The 15,690-nt window shown below is 42.6% G+C and overlaps 1 protein-coding gene across 1 annotated transcript in view; it reads left to right on the top strand.

The window, feature by feature from the left end:
- LOC122794902 overlaps positions 1–15,690 on the top strand; it is a 2,498,277-nt gene that overhangs the window by 1,869,103 nt on the left and 613,484 nt on the right. The window contains exon 15 of the mRNA XM_044063498.1: positions 7,204–7,255. Coding sequence (XP_043919433.1) covers positions 7,204–7,255 — 52 coding nt within the window. The remainder of the gene's footprint in view (positions 1–7,203; positions 7,256–15,690) is intronic.

Consider the following 15,690-nt stretch of genomic DNA (forward strand, 5'->3'; position numbering starts at 1 on the left):
ATCTGATGACATGGTTTCTCCACTTTCAATAGTATCAAGCATCCCTTCCTTCTCTTCTAGGTTAGCATAGATAATCTCTTCCTCTCACAAACAAAATTCATGCAAGACTTCCAAAGATAATTGGAAGTGTAGTCTATATGGGCAATCTTAAAAGCTTTGGATCCCTTTTCTGCTCCAGTCCTGTCTGTTCTTGGGAATATGTTGGCCTGATATTTGATTTTAGACTCAATCTGTCTTCTGTCAGAGTCCACCTGTCATACATATCTGATTTCCACCAGGGCCTTGATTCTTCCACTCTTGTCTTCTTTAAAGATATAAATACATTTTTGTAAAGCTGTGTGGAGATTACCATTAAAGGGCCCACTTCAACTTTTGGACCTTTATGTTACACTAGAAAAGTGCCCCTTTTGAGCAGCTTTTGCAGAATTAAAACTATTTTCTTATAAGGTGCTTTTTTCTGCTGAATATCACTTCTGTGCTTCAGAGATGCTGATTTTTGTGGGTTGCCAGCTTTATATTTTAGAGATGCTCTATGGGTGCTTCCCAGAGACAACTGTTTTGTATTTGGAATATTTCCATCTCCCTCTGATAATTTTTGGTGATCTACAATAGCCATTTTCCCAGTTATTGCTTCAGGTGCAGTAGAACATGATGTCTCACTTGTCAAGCCCTTAAGGCTAAACACAAACTCAAACATATTAGTCATAGGTGATTCCATCGTAAGACACACAGATGTGTCTCTTACCAAGCTCGATAAGGAAAAGGTCATGGTCAGCTGTATGTCAGGTACTAGGATCAGCCATATTTGCACTCAAGTCTGTCAACAACAGGTACTGTTATGACTTCGTCATAGTTCATGTTGGCATGAATGACTTGAGACATACGTCTCTGGACGATATGAAGGGAGACATGACTAAACTCTTGGGTTATGTACATCATACAGGTATGTCCCTAGCCTTAAGCAGCATTTTACCTTCATCTAGGATGATGCATCTTTACAAAGGGAAAATGATTGACTTCAATAATTGGCTTAGTTTCTGGTGTCATTGTAAGGGGATCCCGTATCTGTCAACTTGGAATGACATGATCAACAGACTTTGATGATTTGCCAGAGATGGTCTTCATCTGTCACCCCTGTGATTTCGACTATTGGCTAAGGCTCTTGACACCTCCATAGTGCCTTTTTTAGGCAGTGTCTCAAGGACAAAATTCCTGGCATAAAAACTCCATCTAAAACAACCTCATGATTACACTGCTAAACGCTAGGAGTCTTAACATGAAACTGCACTCACTGGAGTCAGTCCTTACCTTGGAAGATGGAGACATTTGTGCAGTCATGGATACCTGGTTCAAGGCTGTGTAGAGCACCCCACCCATACTGGATTACACCTCATTCCACACATTCAAACCACAAAGTGAAGGCATGAAACTAAAGGAGGCGATGTATTAATGTTCATTAAAGATAAATACACCTCTAGATTGGTTAAAGAGTATGATTCTCTGGAGATACATCAGGTGCAATTAACTGTTGATAGGACACCTATTCAAGTCATTGCCAGCTACAGAATCAGGACACCCACTCTGCCTATTTGGATCTACTTGAGTCTATCAAAATACATCTGATCACCATGGTTTTTGGGCAACTTTAATTACCCATCCATTGTCTGGGTAAATTACTCCTGCTCAAACTCACTTGCCCAAAGGTTCCTTGACTTTATTAACTCCAATCCCCTGGACCAGCTGGTTGACATCCCCACAAGGGGTGCAGCATCCTGGATCTGGTGCTTACCAATATGGGGGACCACTGTTGCACCCCCACTGTGTGGTCTTCTCTGGTGAGATCTGACCACAAGTCAGTCTCATTCAAAGTAACTATTGCATCTGACCCCCGCAGCAGCAATAAACTAAAAAACTTCTCCAAAGCAGATTATAACCTCTTTACAGGATGGTATAAATAGCTTTACTGCTCCCCTCACCTCAGATGTAATTGGCAGCTATGCAGAGTTCTACACCAATGCTAAATATGTAATTGAACGACTTGTAAGCTAACAAGCCACTCAATAAACCGTTAAAAAACTGGTTTGTTGATACAACTTTTTAATGATAAAATAAAAACGATGATACACCGACATCGTGTATTGAGTGGCTTCTACACCAATGCTTTTTACGAACACCTGTAAACTGCATTGACTTATCTATACCTGATAGGACCAAAACAAGCTCCTCAAGGAAGAGCAAACCTGCCTGGTGGACATCTGTCATTAACAGGCTTTACAACAAGAGGAAGAAGTTGCTGTTTGTGAGTAAGAGGGAGTGAACCCAAAACTGGAAACACTCTCTCCTTAGCTTAAACAAGCAAATATGTCTTCTTGTGAAGTCCTCCAAAGCAAACTATGAATCCAAATTAGCTTCCTCAACTAAGGACAGCCATAATGCATGCTTTAGTTACATCTGTAACCTAAAAGGAAAAGCCCAGCTTTGTGCCGAACTGGCACTTAATGATAACACATGGACTGAGCCTGTGGACATAGCTAACTTGTTGGCTGACAGGTTCTGTGAAAACTTCACTCCACTGTCCCTGCCACACATACCCCATGACATCCCTACCACCTGCCCCCTACCTTGTATCACTAAAGAACAGGTCATAAAGTCATGAAGGCCCTCTCCATGGCCAAAAACACAGCATCTGTGGGACTTGATAATATTCCAGGCTGCGACCTACATGGGCTCAAACAAGAATTAGTAACATCACTGGGTACTCTTTTCAGTCATAGTCTATGCACCAGCTTCTTCCCAGCTGAATGGAAAATGACCATTGTTATTCTGCTGCACAAAGGTGGTGCTTCCACTGACCCTGGGAACTGTAGCTCTATTAGCCTGAATAGCCTTATCTGCAAGGCCATGGAGTGAATCATCATGGACCTTATCAACAAAGATATCTGCAAGGCCATGGAGTGAATCATCATGGACCTTATCAACAAAGATATAGGTAATCTCCAATCACTTGACCCTACTCAGTTTGGATTTTTTCAAAGGGAGATCATGCCCGTTAAACCTGATGGACTTCTTTGAGACAGTCACCAAGGCCCTGGATGAGGGGAAATATGTGCATACAGCCTACCTAGACTTATCCAAGGGATTTGACGCTATCCTCCACTCTGGCATCATTGTCAAACTCACCCATCTAGGTATCAACCCATATATCGTTAGATGGGTCACTAACTGGCTCACTGATAGAACACAAATAGTCAAGGTATGGAAATCCACCTCCAACAGCAGACCTGTAACCAGTGGTGTTCCACAGGGATCAGTCCTGGGACCTCTACTTTTTGAAATCTGTTTCTCCGAAGTACAAGCAAAAACTAAAGGTATGTGGCTGACAGAGTTTACTGATGACTGCAAACTGGGAGCAGTCATAGAATCTCCAAATGATGTCAACGTCCTACAAGAGAGTGTTACACAAACAGATGATTGGTGCCAAAGACATGGCGTTAAACTCAATGCAAAAAATGTATTATCATCCCTTTCAGTAAGAGCAATGTTCCTGCTAACTACCACATCAATAGCAACACAATAAGTTTGCACTCAGTGGTAAGAGACCTGGGCACACAGGTTTACAGCATTCTTACCTTTAATCACCATGTCTCCACAGTGGTAAGAAGGACATTCTATATGGCTCATCTCATAAGTAAGGGCATTGCCTCCATAAAAAAACAAGTTATAACCTCTCTGTACTCTTCCCTCATCAGACCAATAATTTCATACAATGCCCCTTTTGGTATGTACCTTTCCAGGCACTTGCAGCAATTGGAGAAACCACAGAGTTTCTTCAAAAGGAAAATTCAAGGTCTTCAGCATCTGTCCTATGAGGATCATCTGAAATCACTGTCACTTTATTCTGTTTCATACAGACTGGTCAGAGCCAATGTCTGCCTTGCAAATGAGGCAGTCTCTGACCCTGCTTTATTGGAAATGCTGCATGTCCTCAAGTCAAATGGTAAGCGGCTGACCTTAACTTGGTATGTGACATTAATATAACCTGCTGGAGAGAAGTTGCCACACCTTTGGAACAGACTCCCACTTCATGTCAAACAGAGCACCTCACTGGCCCTCTTCAAACGCAATCTGAACGATTGGCTGGGTAATCATACATTCACCCAGGGATTCCACTTGTCTCCCTCTTGGACATGGGCATTAAGTGCTAATCATGGAAATAAGGGTGAAACTTGGCTAGGCTTGTAGGGCCATTAGCCTAGTAACTTCCTATGATCCTATGGACTTTCATTTTGTGCTTTGTTGGGTTTGTGGCTCGGGAACTTTTGCTGCTAATAACTTTGCTTTTATTTCAGTCACAGAGTAATAGGATTTTGGAATTCATACCTACCAACTTGGATTTAACAACCTGGGCTACTGTTGGCATACTGTTAGCAGCCTGCATTTAATTAAGTGCAGCTTCATTTGACTCCTGAATTTAACTTGTGTTGGTTATGCTTTTCACTTTGCTGACATTTTTAAATTTCATATGGTTACTTTATATTTCATGATGCTGTGCTCAGAATGCTTACACTTTGAATCACTCTTTTACAATTTATAGCCCTCTTTGCTTCTGTTTGATGTATGCTAAAGCGGTTAGGAAATAAGCACATTCATGAAGTTGAAGCTTACAGTGAACAAACTATCCCTGCTGAACAAAATAATGACTACTCTGACTTCAGTGCAGTGTTTACTTTTAGAACAGTTAGTATGATGTTTAAATATTAATGTAGTATTTCAAGATAATTTAAGCATAACTCATTCTTCTGTATTTATACTTGAAGAGGAATGCATAAGTCTGTTTTATTTGTTCTGTGAACATCAGGAGCTTCCTTTTTTCTGCAGTCTTTAGTTCAGCTTAGACTGATCCTCTCCCCTGTTCTATCCCCATTTCATTAGCTACCCTGAAACAGAGGCAGTGCCCACCAGTTACGGCATGCAGTGTCCATAGACAGATGGCATTCTCAACAACAGATTGCAACTTCCTCTGATAACAGCTTTTACGCAGGCTAGATATGGCTATTTTATTTATTCTGTACATTGTTAGTAGGGCAGCCAGTGACTGCTAGGCAGAATGTGTGTTGTGCAGTGGAAGCCATGTTTCTGAAATACTTCTCTTTTGTGTGTGTTCCTTTTCCTTCCTCAGTGAAAAGTAAGGACTCTATTAATCAGAGTATTCCTGTTTAGAGGAAGGCAAGTCATATCAATATGCGGATCTCCACTGCCTGGCTGTGTACATTTTTTTTTGTCATAAATGGGCTTAGTGTCAGAGGTCTACAGGTCATAGTTTTCTTTTCATTGATGAAATTGTCAGTTGCAGGGACTGTGAATGAATAACAAACATGGGTATTGCACATAACTTGGAATGGATGCAAGGTATAGTGATAATTTAAAAGTAGTATTTCTTGCATCTTATCTGCTTGTAAATTGTGCTTGACCATTACACACACCTAATTACTAAAAATCTAATACGCAAATAAGTTACTTCTAAGCAGCTGTTTTCCATTTGTAACAATTGGAAAAAGAGTATACAACAGACAGCATGTAAGAAACTGAGTAGCAAAGAAGACCATTTTCCTTTCAGATAATTTTACTTCAGAACCTTCTAGTTATAACAACATAGGTTCATAGGTTCATACTAGGCTGTCTGCCCTAGGGCATTTATAAGCCTAGCCAGAGTGTGTTTGGCTTTCGCCACCCATTTTAAATTAATTTTGCTATGCCCTTTTTCGAGGTTAGTATACTGTGCCTCTGTCTAACAGTGACACACAAGTGATACCAGGGTAAACCTCGATCTCCCATCCACTCATCAAGATTCCTCTTGAAGAGAGTCAATGAGGGACTCTGCCTAACCTGGACTGGGATTTTATTCCAGAGTGAAGGGAGCCTCTGGGTTATGAATCTGTCCCTCCAGCATGTCCTATTTATTTCAGTGCTGAGGTTCAAGTCTCTCGGCGTAGCTCGATGGGATTTGGATTTTGTGAGGTGCAGCATGTCCATTAATTCCAGGTTGGACATGGCTTTATGTCAGGCACAGATCGCCTCTAAGCAGGCGGTATGCCACTGAGTAGAGCTGGAGTTTCTTTAACCGGGCAGCATATGACATCTGTTTGAGCCCTTTGATCCTCTTGGTGAGGTACTTTTGGGGTCTTTCCAGTTGTTGCAGGTGTCTGGTAAGGTACATCCCAAAAGGGGCATTGTACTCAATTATGGGCCTGATGAGGGATGAGTAAAGAGGCACGATGACCTCTCCTGATCTAGATGTGAATCCCTTCATGATTTGGTGGGCTATATAAAATGTTTTTCTAACCACTTTGGCCATGTGGGTTGTCAAATGAGAGATTGCTATCAACTTGGGTCCCCAGGTCCCTAATTACTTCTTTTGTACTTAATGGATTACCACCTATGTGGTAATTTGTGGGCACTTTGTTTTTGCCAAAGGGGATGACTATACACTTTTTGGCGTTTAGCTTGAGGCCATGGCTCTGGCACCAGTTGTCTGTTTCTATGTGGCCATTTTGGAGGATATTTGTGTCGGCTGGAGAGTCGATTATGGCGCCCAGTTTGCAGTCATCTGCGAACTTGGTCAGCCACAGTCCTTCCGTGTTGGCCTGTACCTCAGAGAAATGTATACCGAACAAGAGAGGTCCCAGGACTGAGCCTTGTGGGACACCACTTGTAACTGGTTTGGAGTCTGACATGGCTCCAGCAATTCTAACCATGTGGGTTCTGTCCTTGAGCCAGTTTGCAATCCATCTAGTGACATGGGGGTTTATATTTAAGCTGGTGAGTTTATCTATAATGCCCGAGTGGGGTATTGTATCGAAGGCTTTTGCGAGGTCCAGGTAGGCTGTGTGGACCACCTTCCCCTCGTCAATGGCCTTGGTGACTGTTTCAAAGAAATCAACCAGGTTTAAGAGGCAGGATCTGCCCTTAGCAAAGCCGAACTGGGTAGGATGATGAACAGTTGATTTTCTATTTTGTTAAGTTTTTTATTGTCATGTTAAATTGCATTTTTTGTTTAAAAGTAAAATTTAAAGTAGATGATGTTGAATTTACAAATATATTAATTTTAATTTGTATGCATTAATTGTACATTGTGTATGGTTTGTAGTTAGTCTGATTACCCTTTTTGCTTGTAGTAGAGCATGGTTTCCTTTGATTCTGCAGATCTCCAGTCTTGAAGCCATTCTTTTTCCTGTACCCAAAAAAGGATGTCAAGGTAAAAAATGCTTTGTTATTGTTAATCTTTAAAGCAGTTCCTCCTTCCAGTCTGTCTTTCTTTGACATAAAATTCTACTGTTTAACAGTAATGTTAAAAATTTGTTGCAGATCATTTCATTATTTTAAAGAAAGTTGTTTATCTTCTGATGAAGGGGATCTGAAAGAAGTAATGCCAAATTAGTAGTAAAATGGCCATTCTTATTGTTATAGAAGTCATACTTTTTCTGCATTTTTATAAAGAGCTTAATCATAAAGTGTTCTCAACTCCTGGGTTATACTTCATCTGTATTGCATACGGTTGAAAATGTTGTGGTAGTTGTTGAAAGGGTCAGTGGTGTGCTAGATCAAGCAAAATACAGCTGGAATATTATTTTAATTGAATATTTGTGTTTGGAATGTTAATGTAATTCATACAAATACTAACAGTTTCTTAAAGCATGTGTGTTGCTCCCAAAAAGTTTCGTCATGTATCGACTTTCTGACGCAGTGTAGCATTGAACAGCGTTAGTACTAAGTCAGATGTGCTTGTCCACCAGGCATTCATGCACTCTAGCTTAGATTTCATGCTTGTGTGGAACCTGGCATGTTTCACTGGACTTGTATTGTGTGGTCTGTACACTAGTGTTAGGCTGTCTTGAGAAATATTGAGCAAGGGACTGAAAAAAAACTCTGAACGGCTTGCAGGATGAAAGCCATAATACTGAACTCTCACCAGTTGTCCAAAACATTGCATAGAGTATCCCAAAGTCAGTGATGATGGAGTCCACAGGACTACTGCAGGGGTGGCAGGAGTTAGGGTGTACTCCCTGGCAACAGTATGTCACTGCATCAGCATCCTCAGTCTCCTCACCAGCCACAGACATGGGTCAAGGTTGAACCCTGGGAGGCTAGGTAAGTCAAAGAGCACCAGTGGATGAGGAGAGGAGCTGGTGTCAACTTAAGGTCAGCTGCAGGGCAGGGGAAATAAAAGAAAAAAAAACCACTGGATAGAATGGAAGATTGAACAGGCTAAGTGAGGAAGGAGCATTATAGTCAACAGTGAGTGGAGCAGAAAAAGCACCTGGGGGGGCATTTCTTTATAATGGTACAGGATTTCAGGTATTAATGTAGCCCCATCAAGATCAAAGCAATTACTCAGAATAATTTCAATTTAAAGGGATATTTTTATTTCTCATGTGATCTCTGTAAATAAATATGCCATTGTTTTCTGAGTTAAAATACAACAGCTTTATGAGCACGTAAACTAAAAAGGTGATTTAATGTGCAATACCTGTGTTCTTCATTGGCAGAAAAATTATAACTAAAGTTTAGAACTGCCTTATTTTGGAAAATACAGCAGTTGTATATAGTGTATGGAATATGTAGTAGCCATGTTCAACTGTAATTGTTATGCTGCGTGATTACAAGATTTGTGACTATTCCTGGACCAAGAAACTAGTTACAGAAGTGTAAGTAAAAGATTCTATAAGGAGACAGCTTGCTAAGACTGAGAAAACAGTATCTTTGGCAGGTGGAGCCGAGGCCCTACTTAACTGCATTTGTGGTTTCTTTATGAAAATGTATAACCAGAAAATAAGACAGAAAGAAGTCAAGAAGGCACCTGTCCTGGAGCTTGTGATGCGCAGAGTGATGTGCAGACCTGTGAGTTCTCTGAACTTTGCATCTCCCTTTAACATTTTTTGAAAGTTCATCCAGATGAGCTAAAAGCTCAAGACTATTCTGAGTCAGTTGAGAATAATTAGGAAAAGATCTAGCTGTGGACTGATGTTTTCTTTCTTGTAATCTGTGTGTTCAAAAGGATTATTTCTGTTTCCATGTGCAACTTCATATTTCTCTCTATGTTTAACAGTATATGGTACTTCTTAACTCAGTTTTTCTTAAGTATTTTTATTTTTTGTTTTTAAAAACTTGTAGTTAGTTATCTATTTATTTACTTATTAATCTCATAAGAGGAGGGTTACTCCCAAATGGTGACAAACTGCCAACATCCACCTCTGACTGAGAAGATACATCATCATTTGTGCTCATAATTGTTTGGCTCATTAACCATAATGGAAAAAATAACTTGGAGATCCCCAGCCAGGTGATTTGTAGTGGTGGCAGTTTATTACCTTGAGCCAGGGCAGAAGGTTGTGGTGCTGGAGACTGTTACCAGTCTTCCTTAGAAAGTAAGTGTGTGTGTGTGTGTGTGTGTGTGTGTGTGTGTGTGTGTGTGTGTGTGTGTGTGTGTGTGTGTGTGTGTGTGTGTGTGTGTGTGTGTGTGTGTGTGTGTGTGTGTGTGTGTGTGTGTGTGTGTGTGTGTAAGTGATCTAGTAATCACTGATGAGAAAGTGACCTGAGGAGCTAGGCCAAAGACACTGCTTGGTGGAGTGCTCAGTTTGGTGTCTGTTCTTGGGTCTGAATGGTGTAGACCCACACCCAGGGCAACATTGTATATTTCCTGCATGGCCATCCCATGGATCAGACATTAAACCAAATTTCATTCCAATTTTTCCTAGTGCTGCACTATCCTTTTGGGCAACCAAGCTAAAGTAAAAAGAACACAAGACACTTTTTTTTTGAATGAGATGGAAAATTTCCCCAGTGTCTTGACCAACATTCCCCTTCTCCAAAAAGCAATGTACAGATGTTCATCGTGTTACCCTGCTGCAGTCATCACACTTGGGTCATCCTGCCGTCAGGCAGCCCCACAGTCGGACAGAATTCCAAAGTCTTGGTCCAGCGTCGGTTGCTGTCGCTTCTTCCCTGACATCAGAGCGCCAGGGGTATATCAGAGGCATCCGATGCCATTTTGTCCAGTCTTTCTTGCCGCGCGGTGCCCGAAGCAGAAGCAGTTCGCAGGTGCCGGTCGGCCGACACCTGAGATTTTCGAATCAAGTTTCAGTCCGAAGTCTCCAAAGCTAAGTACACCATTGGGGAACCTTTTCTTGCCTCAGTCCGATGTCAGAAAAAGTTAACAGTTGCATTTCTTGTGGGAAGCAAATACCTCATAAGGACTTTCATTCTTTTTGTATACCTTGCCTAGGCCCAGACCACAACGTCACTGGTTGTCGGTTCTGTGCGAGGTTCAATAAGCGAACTATAAAGTGTCGCTTTGATTTCGCACGACACTACTTCGGTAGAAAATTTAATTACACTATGCCGTTGGATCAACCGACTATCAGCGTGCATAAAAAACGCAAGGATAGGGACAGGCAGCCTAGATCCAAGCCAGATTCAGAGGCCTCGGCTGGCCCGGTTGTCAGTTCTCTGGTTTCCAGTGAGGCGCTTACTCAGCCCCTGGCTACCACTGAATTGGATCCCCGGGCCGCATCAGATCCCCCAGCAGAGATTTCTAGGCTGATGCAGCTTTTTCCATTAGGCCCGCAGAAACACCTTCGGTTTCTGAAGGTGTTTTCAGACCGACTACCCTCACCATCAAATCATATGCTAAGCTTAAGACTCCTCCAAAACCAAAAAAGCCTGCACTTCAGTCTCCAGGTCAAGGCCCTATGCCTAAGAAACAGATGCTTAAAATGGCTGAAGATTTGATTTCTTTGATCAGAGGTTCCCAACCCCCCCCCCCCCCCCGGCAAAAGGCCTAGACAGGAGGAGGATTATGCCTCCTCTGATCAGGTGTCTGTTTCCTCAGGCTCCTCTGAGGAACAGGATTACTCCTTTCCCCCTTATGAAGATTCTGATCCTGAAGACTCAATTCCCTCAGCTTCTCCCCCTGAAGACTACTCCTTTGGGGAAACCTTACACACCATGAGGGAACATTTCCACTGGGAAGGTCAGGACTACTCTTACTCAAAGAAAAGGCTCCGGGAGTTTCTTTTACTTCCCCAGCACAGACCTCTTGCTATCCCCCCAGTTTTGGACATAGTAGATGATGTTTTCTTAGAATCTAGTTTAAATCCAGATTCTCTGCCTCCTGCTCCAGCCAAACCAGATATGTACTATAGAGTGCCTGACTCTCTCAAATTCCTTTACAAAAGCCCTGCTGCTGATCCAGAGACAATCTCCCAGGGTCCCAAAGGGGCTAAGGCTTCCATGGCTAAAAATCCTGTATCTTCGGAAAAGGACTCCAGAGCACTAGACAGGTGGGGGATAAAGGTTTACACCTCAACTACTCTAGCTATGAGCACTAAATTGTCAATTTCACATGCTTAAATACCAGCAATTCCTTATGCCTCAAATAAAACAAAAGATGGCCACGCTCCCTCAACAGTCTGAACTCAAGGAAATGCAAGATCTGTTGCATGCAGCTGAACAGGTGGGAAAACATACTTTACAATGTGGTTTTCATGCCTTGGAAGCTTCCTCCAGAGCAGCTGTTACTGGGTCTGTTATACGTAGGCATGATTGGTTAAAGGAACAATCTCTGCCTGATCACGTTAAAGCAAAGTTATTGGATGTGCCTTTACAGCATGATGTTTTATTTGGGGTTAAAGCAGAGGAGGTTTTGAAGAAAATGGAGGATAAGGCAAAATCTGTGCATACGGTCAAAAATTTCTTACAGGTACAGCCCCCACGCTTCAGCAGAAATTGGCCAACAAAAAATTGGTCCTTTCCAGCTTCTGACAGGCCTCAGAGGGGTAAATACAGGCGCCCAAGGGGCAGAGGACAAGCACAAATCCCTTACAAACCTCGCCAATGGGGCACTGCAACATAGAAGGGAGGAGAAGACAGGTCCCAAACCACTAGAAGGCAAACACAATAACTTAAACATCAAACTGCCAAGAAAAACCCTCTTGGCAGCTCCCTTGGGAGGAAAATTAACACTTTTTGCAGACAACTGGCGCATCGTCACAAAGGACAAATGGGTCCTAGACATTATCTCACACGGATACAGATTCCATTTCCACACCTTGGCGAGGATAAAAGGAATGCCAAACCTGCCACAAAAACAATGGGCAGAGGCACAAAAACAAATTACAGCTCTCATGGACATGAGAGCCATCCAACTGGTACCTACACAGGAGCAAGGCCAAGGATTTTACTCAAGGCTCTTTCTAGTCCCCAGAAAGGACAATGCTTGGAGACCCATTCTGGACCTTTCAATTTTAAACACCTTCTTGCAAGTACCCAAATTCAAGATGCTAACACTACAGCAGCTTCTTCCCATGCTGGGCAAGAAAGCTTGGCTAGTAACGTTGGACCTCAAGGAGGCATACCTGCATGTCCCTATCAGACAAAATTGCAGAAGATACCTCCATTTCATTGCAGGTTCAACCCATTACCAATTCTCTGCACTGCCCTTTGGCTTATCTACTGCACCCAGGGTCTTCACAAAATGCCTGGCACCAGTAATTGCATACTGCAGACAGAGGGGAATTCAAATATACCCATACCTGGATGACTGTCTCATACAAGCAGAAAGCAAGGACATTTTCTCACAACACCCGGCCCTTTGTAAGACATCTTCTAAGTTGCCTAGGGTACACAGTAAACGAACAGAAATCAAAACTAGTGCCCTCACAAACTATGACATTCCTGGGTGCCAGCTTGAATACAACGGCCCAGATGGCTTATCTGACGCCAGACAAACAGCTACAATTAACTCAGTACTTCAGAACAATGGCAACAAAGACCCAACTCCCTGCAAGAAAAATTCTGCATGCCTTGGGCTTCATGGCATCTTGCATACTACTAATACCATGGTACCTAAAAAGCTTATGGACTCAACACAGCCACAGCTTGGAAACAATGATACCTCTCATTCCCTGCCTTCAACAGGAGTTTCTATGGTGGTCACAGACTTGTCACCTCAACAAGGGTCAGCCTTTCACCCTACCCCAGCCAGGCAAACTATGACAACAGATGCATCGGACTATGCCTGGGGGGCACACATGGCAGGACGGTACGTTCAAGGCTTATGGACAGCAGATCAAAGGAATCTGCACATCAATCAAAAAGAAATGCTAGCTGTACAAAATGCTCTGACAGCCTTCAAGGACCTCTTGCATCCAGGACAACTTATCATAAGGACAGACAACACCACAGTAATGTGGTACATAAACAAACAAGGGGGCACACACTCCTACCCTCTATGCAGGCAAGCAATGACCTTGTGGAACACAGCACTGGCTTACCAAGTTCAATTACAAACTCACTTCCTGCCAGGAAAAAAGAACATATTGGCAGACAACCTAAGCAGAAACATCATGGACTCCCACGAATGGAAACTGGATCCACAAATATTTGCATTGATAACTCAAAAGTGGGGGCTCCCAGACATAGACCTGTTTGCCAGCCCTCAAAACTATCAGCTAACAAAGTTTTGCACAAGGACTTTTCACCAACAAGCTTGGAAAGTGGACACAGTCTCATTCAGTTGGAAAATGCTCACAGTATATGCCTTTCCTCCACTACCCCTTCTCACAAAGGTGCTACCGAAAGTCCGGATGGAGAGACCACGAATGATACTCATTGCTCCAGACTGGCCACGCCAGCACTGGTACCCGCTATTAAGGAATATGGCCCAGGGCCCACCATAGATTCTACCACAAATTACCCACCTGCTCACACTGCAAGACAATCAGATTCTACACAGCCAGCTCAAAACCTTAAACTTGGCTGCATGGCAAATCACCTAGGCATCCAGCCAGCTCCTCTCTCACAAGCTGTTATGGAAGTTATTCGGGAGGCCAGGAGGCCCAGCACCAGGAAAGCCTACTCAGACAAATGGAAAAGGTTTTGTGCCTGGAACCAAGCTAAAGGCCAAAATATCCTTCAGCCTGACATTCCTCAGATTCTGCAATATCTAACTGAGATGTTACACAAAGGGCTTTCTTTTTCATCTATTAAAATCCACGCCTCAGCCATTTCTGCTCACTACAACACGGATCCTCCCTTATTTTCGCATCCACTCTTAAGGCAGTTTCTCAGAGGGGCCAAGAACATTAGCCCTCCCAGGAGAGCACCAACACCTACTTGGGACCTCAATTTTGTTCTGGAAAAACTCACGCTACCTCCTTTTGAACCAGCTTTCTCAGCTGACTTAAAGTTTATATCATGGAAGACTGCCCTGCTGCTAGCAATCACTTCAGCTAGAAGAGTTTCAGAGCTTCAGGCACTAATGGCAGTAGAGCCTTTCCTCATTTTTCATCAAGACAGGGTTTCACTACGAACTAACCCCTCCTTTATGCCTAAGGTGGTATCCAGTGTGGCCCTAAATCAAACCATCCATTTACCTACCTTCTTTCCAAATCCACAGAACAAAGGAGAAAGACTCCTGCATTCCTTGGACATTCACAGACAGCTATGTTGCTACTTGGATAAAACTAAGGTTTTCAGAAAATCTGACCAGCTTCTTGTATCCTATGCTACAGCATCACAAGGAAAGGCTATCTCAAAACAAACCATTTCCAAATGGATAGGACATTGCATAAGTTTTTGCTACACCCACCATGGAAAACCAGTTCCTGCTACCATAAGGCCCCACTCTACCAGGGCAACAGCTACATCTACAGCCTTCCTCAGGGGGGTACCAACCAAGGATATTTTGGAAGCTGCAACTTGGAGTTCAGTACACACCTTCACCAAACATTATCACTTACCACTTTACTCTAAGACCAGAGCGGGCTTCGCCACTGCAGTTTTGCAGGGCCTTCTAGCCCCCCAACCCTGTTTGACTCCTCCGCCCATCCTTAGCTTTGGGATTCTACCCAAGTGTGATGACTGCAGCAGGGTAACACGATGAACATAGTACAGTTTTGTACCTACCATAAATGTAGATGTTCGAGTGTATACCCTGCTGCAGTCCAGGTTGCCCTCCCTCCATCCCCTCTAAAAACTAGTTGAACTTATCTCTATTCTATACAACCTCTCTGGTGTATTTGCTTGTGCCTAAGGGTTTTGTTTTACTTTTTTCAAGATAGCTATATATATATATATATATATATATATATATATATATATATATGTTTTTGCCTACCTATTAGGGGCACCTGACATCTGGGGCAAGAAAAACTCTGACGTCAGGGAAGAAGTGACAGCAACCGACGCTGGACCAAGACTTTGGAATTCTGGCCGACTACAGGACCGCCTGACGGCAGGATGACCCAAGTGTGATGACTGCAGCAGGGTATACACTCGAACATCTACATTTATGGTAGGTACAAAACTGTACTTTTTAGCAAATTGTGACAGTGATGTGTATACTGACTTACTTCTATGCTTTATATATGTAAACACATTTGAAATGTATTTCATGAAACCTGCTATATAAGTATTGATTTTTGTTTTCTTAAAGAGTTGTGACAAAGTAAGGGTAGAGAAGTGTGGTAGAAATAGTCCAGACTCCCATCATGCAGCAGGATATTTGGAACTCGCCATGGGAGTACAAGCTGGTCTTCACTTTTTACATGCAGAAAAATATTCTATGCAGCTGTGGAAGTATTAAGCTGCATTCTAGTCAACAATGACTTGCTGCATTCCCTTTTGGCCTGA

The sequence above is a fragment of the Protopterus annectens genome, chromosome 2.part1, assembly GCF_019279795.1.
Source record: "Protopterus annectens isolate FY-2018-M chromosome 2.part1, PAN1.0, whole genome shotgun sequence".
NCBI classification, from domain to species: domain Eukaryota; kingdom Metazoa; phylum Chordata; order Ceratodontiformes; family Protopteridae; genus Protopterus; species Protopterus annectens.